Source organism: Tyto alba, unplaced genomic scaffold (assembly GCF_018691265.1).
Source record: "Tyto alba isolate M040663 unplaced genomic scaffold, T.alba_DEE_v4.0 Super-Scaffold_17, whole genome shotgun sequence".
NCBI lineage: Eukaryota > Metazoa > Chordata > Aves > Strigiformes > Tytonidae > Tyto > Tyto alba.
In genome coordinates this window covers 17,975,474-17,987,839 of record NW_024881279.1, presented here as the reverse complement: position 1 = coordinate 17,987,839, position 12,366 = coordinate 17,975,474, and the positions used below count along the sequence as shown (strand labels likewise).

Here is a 12,366-nt window from a genome sequence, read left to right as displayed (position 1 = left end):
CACAGGGCTATGGAGTAATACAAGGATTTGTTCTACAATCAACAGCAGAGGGTGCTACAGGTAACACCAATATATGGAGTGCGCGTGTGCAATTTGGGCTCATTTATCCATGTATTTTTTGGCAACACCACTGAATGGTAATTTTTCATCTTGGTATTCCCATGGAACCGTCGGACAGAAATAAATGTTCAGACCTTTTCCCCATAGGCCAAACCACATGAATAAAAGTTAGCATCTCTAACACAATATATCAGTCATTTAACTGAAACAAATGGATCCATTTAATACTGGCATTCACAGTTCAATCCATCCTCCCTCCTGCTGCGTGCAAGGGCCTGGCCCCTCCTGCACTCTTGATCATAAGCCATGCTGGAGGTATGTGGGCAGGGCCAAAATTATGTTTCTTCTTTCCTCAATGCTGCTTTGTATCTCCCATTCCATGGTTTTAATATGAAAATAATTTCTTCCCTGCTGGTTGGTTTTCTAGATCAAGTTGTTTGAATTTCACACACCACTCCCAGAAATGCCGTGCTGGGAATCACTTTGCATGAGGGGAGCACACCGCAGGTTGGTCTCCACACGCTTAACCTCTTTTTCTTCTTCAATTACCAGTGCCAGCTAGTTATTTCAACCCAGGAAGCCTTCATTTTTGACCACATCACCTGAGCACCTTGCGGCCAAGTGGGGGCAAATACAGAAGGTACACAAAACCCAGCAATGAAGTGGGTATCTGTTTGTACAGCAGAATGCTAAAGTGTAAACCTGAATAAAGATAAACTGTTCCTGTAAAAGGACTCATCATGCAGCCATCCTTTCCCTCACTTTTTTTGCAAAGGACTGGGAAGTTCAGCCATGTAAGTCTTACACACACACTGAAGCTGTAACTTTTTTATGTGGCTAATTAACACAAAATTTGGATTTTGTGTGTTAAGCTTTAAGTCTCTAAAGAGGTATCACATTAAAAAGAAAGTTTATGGAAGTGGTCACCAGTGGATCAACGCTCTTCTGTATCTCCAAGCAGGCAGATAACACTTCCTATGCTTTTTCATATTTTTTTTCACTCATATCAAGACTTCAAAGTTTGCTCTTCACTTCCTGCCATTTTCCCTTCCATGGGCTCTCCCAGACACACCATGACAAGGCCCTGAAGAGCCATGTTATGCACTGTCCTCACATCTGTGCCATTTCCTCACAGAATGCCATACTCTGCCAGATTCCAGGTTTTGCTGTTAGTTTCATCTAAATTGTTCAGGTATCACTCAGGTGAGAAAGGAAGCTTTATTTTGGCCTCAAAGGTAGTAGAGGTTCTATTCTAACAGAAAGAAAAAGCAAATCCCTCAGATATATACTATTCAGCTCTACTTACAGAAACACGTGAGCATGCTTTGCCCATGAGGCCAAGCAGTGACCACCCCAGATCCAGCCACTGTGTTTTGGGTGTTACACTGAACCCACTCCAAAATGCCCGAGGAGTAAAATCTCATCTCATTATTGCCCTGAAATAAACTACTTACAGTGATTATTTTGTCTGCTGACTGGCTAACAGCAATAATCACTTAATCTGCTTAACACCTGAGCTTTCACTTTAACAGCCTTGACAAATCTGGAAGAGCTAAAAAGGTTAAAACTAATCAGCGCCCAGTTCAAGTAAGAATAATTAGTGTTTCCTACTCAAATGCATAACACCTCTTGCTTGTAGGAAAGTGGTAGCTCAAATGGGAAGATCTGCACTGATGTCTTTTATTGTATTTTAAATAGTGGCAGTCATCTTAATGGAGAAGGAAGTGATAACATGGTGCTAGTTCCCTTTATTCACATAGACTGTTTTATAATCCTATGAAAAACAAAACCAAACTGCACTGCTGGGGTTCATACCAATATAGATTGCAAGTTTATATTACCTTTAAAGCTCTTTTTCACTGCGGTTACAAATCCAGTCATTTCACTCATCTCCATTGGATTTAACCCAGCTACAGTCACAAGAGCTTCAGATGGGCCCTAGCACGAGTGCCCTGACTGCTGCCTACTGCTTTCCATCCACTTCAGCCCAGCCATCATTCTAAAAAAGGATGAACCCTTCTCACCCAATAAGCCATATGCATGTATGAGAACATCCACTATCTCTAAATGTCTTATTTTATCATACTCACAATCTAAACACGTTTTTGTTGCTAAGAGACCATCCCCCTCAAAACAGCAGAAATTCAAGCACAGCCTTGACATGTCTGCTCAGCTGAAGTTAATAAATTCATTGTCACTGATTTACTGGGAACCAGAGCAAGACGCTGTGTATGCTGAGGTGGTAGGGAAGGATTTTTATTATCATTTAACTATTAAGCTAAATAGCTTTCCCAGCATTCCGCAAGAACTTGGACAAAAAGTTTATGTCACTACAGCATTCTGTGACTCCCAGACTCAAAATACTAGATGACATTCAAAATAGTTTAGTGCCAAATTAAACCAGGAATCCCACCACAACCATTTATATTTGCACACGAAATCCCTGCAATTTGTGTACAGATGCATATAAGTACACTGAAAACACACCTAGATACAGTCTTCTGCAAGACTCACCAAATCAGTGGTACTTTTTGTGTACAAATTAAAATACCAACCCTTTCTCCCAAGCAAGACAGAACACACAGCTGAATACACTTTTCAACACAAAGATATCACGATGACAGACAGCTTTTGAAACACTTGCTTCTCAGTGCTTTATAAACTACATCAAAAATAAATGCATGCATGTACATGCAAATAGTTTGTTACCATACCTTGGCCTAGATGTTTATCTCCTGCTCTAGGTTCTTCTAGTCTACAGTTGCCACTCCCAGTGCTTAGGGTGAGTTCTGAGAGATTTGTACTTATCTCTGCATCATCAAAATCCATATGGCTTGAAAACGCATCACCAGTTAGGAGTGGGTCTATCACCAGCGGAGAGCAAGGTGGAGATGGAGAAGAGAGAGATGACCTTGGAGATAGCGATGTCATGGATTTTGGAGTACCAGACAATGATCTCAGAGCCTGTATGCGGCTGGTGGTATCTGCTTTGTGAGTTTTTGCTACTTCGTTTTCGTGAATAGTGGTGATACAGCCTGATGGTCTAAATCCACTGGCTCCTTCTAAGAGCAAGTCAAGCTTGTTTTGATAGTCTGAGTCCAACTGCTCCAGGTGCTCATAGTAGAGGTCAGTGAAACTGGCTGAGGTGGATGAATCCTGGCTGGAGGTGGCAAGAGATCCTCTGCTAGATGCAAGAGAACCAGGGCTGCTGCTCGAGGACAGGGAAAGCATGCTGGTAGAGAGACTGAAGGAGACAAGTCAGAAAACCATTATGCTGTAAATTCCTGATTTCTCAGGAAAACTCTGCAATGTCACCAAATCTCTAAGCCCACATGGTACATTTTGCTTTGTTAGCTCAGGCCATATGCACTAGTCCCCATAACAACCACAGTCTACCCAGCAGAAAAGTTGGGTCACTTTTCAATAAAAATAATATAGTACATACACTTTTTTCTACTCACCATATCAATGTCGTAAGAGTCCTTGTTTAGCCAAAACAACTCTAATGAATAGTTTCAAATTAATTAAAATTAGTGACAACATTGTCCTCCAACATCTGTCTGGAGACAAATCTATGGTTCCTGTTAATATCTAAAGCAGACAACAAAAACCAGCAAGGCCCATGCAAGAAGATGAAATTATTGCAATGAATTGTCTGACCATATGGAAATTTTCTTCCATTTGCCTCAATTTTGGATGCAGAGCCAAAAGGCAGTATCACAGCTGCCTGGAACTGGCCCTCAGAGATCACAACAGCCAGCAGTTACCAAAAAACTGGCAGGATTCACCTACGTGAAAGACTGCTACACAGAATCCAGGGCCAGGATAGCAAGGGAAAGACTCGGGGCTGGGCTGTGAAATCAGTTCACACAGCTTATTCATCCCTAGAGATCAAGGCTCAGAACAAATGACAGCAAAACTGATTTTAAGCAGGTCCTGAATAGAAGTCTGCTCAGATGAGAAAGGCCAGACACCACAGCACACTGTTTTCTGCTCAGAAGACCCAACAAATCCTCCAGTATTGACTACAGCATATATCATCCCTAGAAATTCCATTTAAACCAACACTACACTGCTCTGGTATATTAAATGCCGTGTTCGTTACTGACTGTTTAAAGACCCTTAACCCTCACTTCAGATATGGATTAGCTACTGAAAAATTTCTGCCTAAGTGGCTTAAGTTGCCCCACTGAAAAACAGTGAGGATGTTAATAAGCCTAATAATCCCTTATTTATTATTTATGGGTAATAGCTAGAAGCTGCATTTGTATAATTATGCCCATGACCTTATGAGAAAAAGGCAAGTATGCAGATTTTAGTATAATTTTGGCACAAAATGTCTCCTGCATTTGTATGACAGATGTGCACTGCATCATGTTTGTTCCGAAAAGCTTTTGGGTGAAACATAACTGAAACATGATAGATGTTTTTGCATTTTGGCAGTGTATATATAGATCTGGCGAGGACTAATAAATTTACAGCATTTCAGTGTATTTCGTTATGAAAAGGGAGGTTTTTTTAATTAATCTTTTCCCTATTAGCAAACTGGGCTCAACCTGATTTTGTACATACCTTTGAATGCCAGACATTTTGCATTATGGGGTTAATAACAAATGCTTATTCTTATGAAGGAGCATGCCAAGAACACTGGGCACATAGTTAGGAAGAAATTAGTTTCACATGCTTCTTGGTCACCTCTAAAGATCCCTAATCAGCTAGATGAAATGAAAATATGATGCATTTCCACTGTACAAGAGCATCACAGATAGCTATTCTCCATGGTGGCTTATTTACATGTCAGTCTTGCACTATGATTTCTTTCCAGTCTTTTCGGTGTCATCTTCACAAAATGAAACAGAATCCAAGTGGAGCAGAAGCTACAAACAGAGTAAATTCAGTACACACTGACAGGAAAAACCTCAACCAAACAAAAACCCCACCAACTCTCTGCCTAATCAAAAAGATAAAAACGTTTTAGCTAATGATGATTTGGCCTTAGTGCCTTCAGTCATGCATTTGTCTGGAAACAGTAATCCTACGCTCTTTCAAAACGACAGCCTGAACAACCAGACCACATTACGACTGCAGAAATATTTCTATATACCATACGAACCACAACAGATTCAGGGCTATCTCAATACATTGTCTATATTACAAGCCACAGCACACTTGGAATTAATTTAGAGAAATATTATCATGATGCTCATACACTAATGTGTAGTTGTATTACTAAGATTCACTTCACTTGCTCTGTAAGTGTTAAACTGTCTTTAACGTCCTTTACTAATAGAATACTTCACTAATTCAAACATTAGTAAAAAAACCTCAGCTATCTTTAGTTGCTTAAATGTTACATGTCCAAAATAGAAGGGATTGCGCAAACTCCTTCTGTTGTCAGTCAGAGGCATCACCATGAAGTTATTTATCTCATTCTAAAGCATCCATCTAAACTGAGTGGGACGTATAATCCTCAAGGCTTCTTTTCCATTGAATACACAGGAGTCTTAAGGTCACCACTATAACTGAAAGGCATTTTAGACCTCTCAGTTGGGAGATGAAATTGTTAGCAGAGAAAGGCAGTTACACCAAGTGCAGTTAAAGCACCTACAGCTTCTGTAAAAGGTTACATACCTTTTCAACTGGGTGTGCAACATTGCAACTAATCGTGTTGTTTCTTCCAGTTCTTGGACTAGTTGATTTCTTTTGCTATTCAACTTTAATCTAAGAGAAGACAGAAGAAAAAGATGAGCTAAAGCAGCATTTACTATTTAAAATGAGGAGTAAAGGAAAATTCTATTTTGTTTCAATGAAATCCTACAAAAGTTAGTAAGAATACACAGTAAAACGTAGGACAGAATTTGTCAAGATATGTAGGTGTATACCAACTTCCAGTACTTTTAAAATATGGAACTCAATCCTGCAAATATTCACAACAGGGAAAATAATTACAGGTAGTACTATAAAAGTTAATGTTTCTAGGATCAGACCTCAAAAAAAGTCCAGCAGATTTTGCTCGCTATACACTACTGCATTTTTATACTTACTGTGCTAATAAAGGTGTAAATGCTTTCATTGGCTTTCAGTAAGGTCTATGGAAGACTAAGGTTTACACGATTTCCTTATGGTTTTACATGAGTTATGGACTTTAGCAACATCTCAGTTTTATTTCACACCCGAATTGGTTTGAGACACAAACATGTGCACTTGGGTGCTCATACCATAACTTAACAGGCCTCTGGACAAGAAATCCTTCTCCAGAAACATGCTGTTTCTTTGGCACACTAGAACAGGACCATATTCCTAAAAATCACAAATGAAAGAGTTCATTTTATGGCAAGACCAGAAACATTTCTTGAATCACATATATTGCAGGCTGGTAAAAGTCCTGCAGCTGAAACATCCGAGACACCTACATTTTTTTCCAGCATGATAAAACCATGAAAAGACTATATAGAAAGTCGGTGTAGTCTGGACACTGAGCATGTAAAAGAAATGAAAATACTGTGCCACAAGAGAGAGTGAATGCAACACGCCTATTCCATATATATATTCAAGAGACTGCAGCTAAAAGTAACACTGCCACAGCCACCACATTAATACATCCAGATTGTAAAGCGCTTTTAGGCAATGCCTAATGCAGTATTCATCCTCACTGTACATTCCCATGAGATCTCCCCTTGCAACACAAGTAAAATTAGGGAGGATAGCTGGCATTTTTTTGAGCTAGTTTAGATTCACAGGATATTCCATGCAACTCCCACAGCCCTGTCAAATACCAGTTCCTAAAGGAATCACATACAAGGATGCTCAGAACAAACAAATTTTAAAAATTTAAAATTCCATCTGTTGACATTTACCGAGTTCCAGACTGCACAGCAACTGTAGAAGCTGCTGAGAGGTGCTGGCTGCATACAGAAACATTATAGTACACTAACATTATACTGGGCTATTTTGAGCATTTCTTACATTCTCATAGAGGATCCATTTGTAGGAACAACAACCTTTCCCCACTTGGGGAGTAAGACTTGCAGGCAGTTTCTTTTGGAAGATGATTTCAGAAACCCTGTAAGTAGAAACAGTCTTCTGGAAATCCGAGAGCGCACTACTATCAGCTCTCAGCCAGGGGATGTTGCTGCTTGCTCCAGATTACCTCTTGTCCAACAAGGCAAGCTCTGTCCTATGTCCAGTAACCTACCTCTCAGTGAGAGCTTTGCTTTGAGTGTCTCTAGCAGCCTGAAGGTCTTCTTCCAGGCGCCTTCTCTCTGTCTCCAGTCTCTCCACCTCTCCTCGAGTCCATTTTCTAGGGCTAATAAATCGCATTTCTTTTAAGAGCTCCTCCTTCTCATTAATTAATATTAGACGATCCCGCTCAGAGTCCAGCACACCAGGCCAGGCCTCACTGTCAAGCTTAGCCAGCTGTATTTTCAGGTTTGCTATTCTGCAGAAAAAAAAAAAAAAAAAAAAAAAAAAAAAGCAGTTAATCCATGAAGAGTGCCTGAGCTATTGCTCCAGACACACAAAGGTGCACCACAACCAACCAAATTCCCCTGAAGAAGGCTCTTAGCTCAGGGACAACTACTGTCATGGTCATGCCCTCCTTACCAGAGTGCTGTCAAGGGAAGGCAACACCAGGAGGTTGACATGCAGAATGGGGTTTTAACTCAGGTTTGCTCCCAGTGGTGAGCTAAGTCTCTAGCTAACCTACAGTGTCCACCAATCAGGGAACAGTGTAACAGAAATTCTGGATCTCGAAAAAAGCTGTCAATTAGAGTGCTTAATATGCCTTACAGCTAATGACCTCACAGAACTTGGTGTTGAAAGTATCATGCAGTAAATATCTGATCTTTAATCAGTTTTACGAAGAAGAACTCTATACCCTCCGTATACGTTTCAGATAAGCTAAAGTGAATCATATGCATACGACTGCTGGAAGAATCCAACCATTGACTCAACACTAAGCATTTTGGACACATTAAAGAGGTACACTACTTCTGGTGCAACATGCACCTGAGGACACGAAGAGTCAAAGAGGCAATACAATCCTATCTAAAACCAGACCCACTTATTTGCATTAAACTTGAAATCTTTTTTCATTAGAGGTATCATTACAGATTTCAGTTTAAAGTCTGTATCACTAATCCTTCAGCACAATACCATGTTATCTCAGGCAGGAAGATGATTACTAAAAGCAACAGCAATACAGACTTGGAATTTAGCAAGAGCTTTGATTGACAGCAGAGGAGGGCACAGCTTGTGGCAGGTGAGGAGGCTGCTCACTCCAACTATCTCCCCATTCCCACTTTCTCAAAGATCTCAACTGCTCAGCTAGCTCCACAAATGGTCAGCTGTGCAATGCAACATACAGAGGGAAGCAAAACACCACCAGCAGGCCAGGATGCAGAACCAAAGACAGTAATGTCAGTCTTCCCAAAGGAAGCTGTCTCCTTGGACTCACTGGCCTACAACTCTTCATGACCTGACAGGGTAATCATGGTAGTTTGGTGAGAAACAATAGTACAGATAAAGCTGAATAAGACTTGCATTTCTGGAACTCACACAATCAAAAATGATCAAGTGGGGAGCAGGGAAAGGGGAAGGCAGAATGGGCTGGGGTGTAGGAATTACAAAAACTTAGTAGGCAAGCAAGGAGGAGAAGTATCTTGCCATATAAGGCAAGATATTTGCAAAAATAATTCACCTGACTGAAGATCACAGAGTCAAGACATACATGCCCCTTCATGTGATTAACTTAGGTTAATCTCTCAGGCTTAGTAGATACATAAGAAATAGAAGTTAAATGCTGTATGTGTAAAATGGAAGTCCAATATTCATCTCCATTTCAAAAAGGGATCTGTGATCTGGTGACAGAATTACTGGACTTAAATTGGGCACAACAAATAGTTGTGGCTACTAATCTGGATTCATCTATTTCTAGAACTTGATTTAGGCTACAGAAGTGCACAGGATGGTGCACTCTTCCTCCAGCAAACCAGCACACACGCAGGCACGGAGCAAATTCAATGCCAACTAGCAAAATCAAAGTGCGTGGAGTAAGTAATAGGATGCAGATCTAGCCAGCTACATGATTGCTGAATGGCCTTGAAGAATAAAGCTTTGTCTTCCAAGCTCCGGAGGCCAAGAGGAACTCGAGCCCCGAGAGAGCCTGTGAAGGATTAGACTCAAACAGACTGACCTGCCTCCTCCATCACAGGAGACAGACTAGAGATCAGCTTTCTGAAGAGAAGCCTCCACTTTCTGTAAACCCATTTCCCACAGCAAGTTGCTTACTCTAATTAAAGTTCCATAATTGATAGATATTCAGCTCAACTATTTTTAGGTCTTCTTTGGAGCTGTTTTGTTTTTGAGTGCCTGATTAAGTGCAATACTGTGCTCCAATGAAGAATTAACAGTGGCATTAATTCATAATCCAAGAATTCCTCTGTGCATTTTGAAGGGATATGAGCTTAAGAGGATTGGTTGGCATTAATCTGATCACTTTTGGCATATATTTGCAGGGATATGGCTTTTCCACTGGAATTTGTTCTCTATGCATTTCCGAGTCTAACAGCTTTGTTAAACTAACCTCGAGTTTTACCCTTTGTAAATGATCATTCTTTTTCTCCTTCTCAGTGAAAAGGAGGTCTATGTATTCCATTTTTTTCCAATAAAACAGCATTATTACAAATGAAATGCTGTGCAGACTGTCCGGCATTTGGTTGAAAACCTCAGCTCTTCATCACTCAGTGACCGAGTCTGAACTACATCACTGCTGAGCTGTGCTAGGATTGCATTGCAAAAAACCCAGCAATACTGGGCTCAAGTCATACCATCTTTCTGAATGGCCACTAGCTTGCAAGACTGAACAAAATACAGAACAGGAAGTTCGAGTTTTATTTAACTGCTTTCATTTTTATCTAGAAAATGTAATGAGATGATTTATTAATTAACATAACAAGTCTCTTTTTCTTTTTTTTTTTTTTTTTTCTGGGGAAAGCTGGTACTTATCTGTAACATAGGCATAACAAGTCAAGTTTTTAGTCTCTTCAGAGATGATTCAGAGCACATACATCTCCACAGAAGCATACATTAAGATGTACATGCACAATAGTGTATCAGATCAGCCTCTCTTCTTCAGAAAAAATATCGAAGTGTGGGAAGTGTGGTCTAAAAACTGACCAGTCAAATACCCACTGTTGTTGCAATGCTGCTAAATGTGACATTAAAATATTCCGTCTTCAGAGATTATAAAACATACTTTCAAAATCCTAGAGCCACACAAAATCCAAGATGAAAGTTTAACTGTTGAAGGAACTAAAACAGTGCATGGATTGCAAGTGCTACACAACTGAGTTACTACTGTCTGTCTGAAATTGTACAACATAATTTAGTCGCCCCTCTGATTACATTTGTGCTGCAGTAGCTATCTCCTTGTTGAGATGTAGCACTGACATTTCTTTTGACATTATACCCATTATCTGTTTCCAATCCAATTAAGCTAAAGGCCTGTCACTGCATTTGCCCTTTGTTCTTTTTTACAGGTTTAACATTATCTGCTCTAGGGCTCTCGTTGTCTCACTGAGCCATGAAAAGAAAGGACTTAGTGGTGTGTAAGGGAACGTGCAGAATTGTACCCTGACAGTTCTGGTGTGGTGAAGTTCAGCAAGATATTTACCTACAGCTATGCTTTTAGTCTGGTCCACAACAGTGGTGTAAACAGTGTCTGCTACAGCCCACTTTCAAAATCATCGGCCCCTTATAAATCTAGTAGTTCTAACCCAGTTAATATGGGCTCATCTTGATTTCAGTCCTGAAGTTTTACCATTCCAGATAATGCAAAGCTAATCAGAGAAACATATTTCCACCATTTGGCTCCCTTCATAATACGTGCATGAGCAAATTACTTGTTCTTCTATTGTGTTTTTGGAACATTTTAATATGCTGCTGTGAGGACAGGAAACACTTCTAACATCACAAGGAGGAATTTTCACAGGAGCAGAAGGTTCCTTGTGAGTCACTATATCCACAGTATTGTTCCAGCTTAAAACCAGTCAAGGTATTTGTTTCTGCAGCTCCTACTAAAGACCATGCCAAAACCACAGTGCTCTGATAGCTGGAGATCTTTTCATTTTATCATCCATTATTCATGCCCATTCAGACTCATCTTTCCTCATGATAACATTTCCTAAACTCTGAGAAAATCTATAGATAATCCAAAACAGACATGAGGTATCAAACCTTCTTTAGCTGGAAGGTTGTGTTGTATGCCTTTCATCATTATTTCAAACGAACTATTCTGCTGCCTTTATAAAGTTCTGTCTCTTTTTAAAGAGCGTATTAATTATCTTAGGTCTGTCATTACTCACTTGCCCCTCCTTGGAAAAGATACAGGCTTTATAAAGTAAGAGTGCTCCACTTCAATGTGAAGATTTAAAGTCAGTGTGGATTAAACTGTAGTCTTCAGCAAAGCTTAAAAGTAAAGAGCAATTTTAACACTGAAAAAATTAACCACTGCATCTAGAGAATTAATAATTTTAATGTTGCTTTAAAAAGTCACGGAATGATTCGAATGTCAAGGTAGTTTGGCAAATCTTGGATTGGCAAAATAGACAGTTCTGATAAAATTGCTCCACCTAGGAAGAAAAGTGTAAGTTCATGTCAAAAGCAGCTGAGCACACAGTCTTTGATAACTGCCACAGATAGAGATCAAATTTTATGCCACTGAGAAACATGGTCTACTGACCATGCCAATATACTGAGAACATTATGAGTAACCTCAGCCTTAAAGCTCTTATCTCTAACCAGAGACTGGAGAAAAACCCTTCCCTCCACATATATCCCAAGTGCAGATTGTACCACTCATCTGAAGTTTGTTATTCTGCAATTGCAAAGTTCCTTTAGAGCAGTTAAAATGGAAGCCACCACCACCAACAGTTACATCGCTGAACGAGGACTAGGCCAGCCAAAGTCTTAATAATAATGCTTGGTGGTTTTTCATTTAACTAAACAATTGAATTAGCTATTGTCTATTTAAAAAAGTAACTCCTAGAAAACTTTTGCTTAAATTGGCCTGTTAAGTAGATATGAATTTTTAAAATCTATTCTTCATTCATCTCAGATCAGAGGGCAAGGGTGAAAATTTATGTTCTTACAGATAAGCAGATAAGCTCTGGAATTGCAGCCACTGACCATATTTTGATATGTTAGGTGTTAACACTATATATTTCCCCTTATCAGACTTAAAGCCACGCAAACATTCATTTCATTTTGAATAAGGTAAGGAGATGCCTTGCGGTACAGTCTCCTTAT

The 12,366-nt window shown here is 39.7% G+C and overlaps 1 protein-coding gene across 1 annotated transcript in view; it reads right to left on the bottom strand.

Moving 5' to 3' along the window:
- The window catches only part of WWC1 (WW and C2 domain containing 1), a 73,365-nt gene that overhangs the window by 14,081 nt on the left and 46,918 nt on the right, over positions 1–12,366 (bottom strand). The window contains exons 9-11 of the mRNA XM_042789938.1: positions 7,256–7,498; positions 5,692–5,781; positions 2,775–3,304 (exon numbers count right to left, since the gene is read on the bottom strand). Coding sequence (XP_042645872.1) covers positions 2,775–3,304; positions 5,692–5,781; positions 7,256–7,498 — 863 coding nt within the window. The remainder of the gene's footprint in view (positions 1–2,774; positions 3,305–5,691; positions 5,782–7,255; positions 7,499–12,366) is intronic.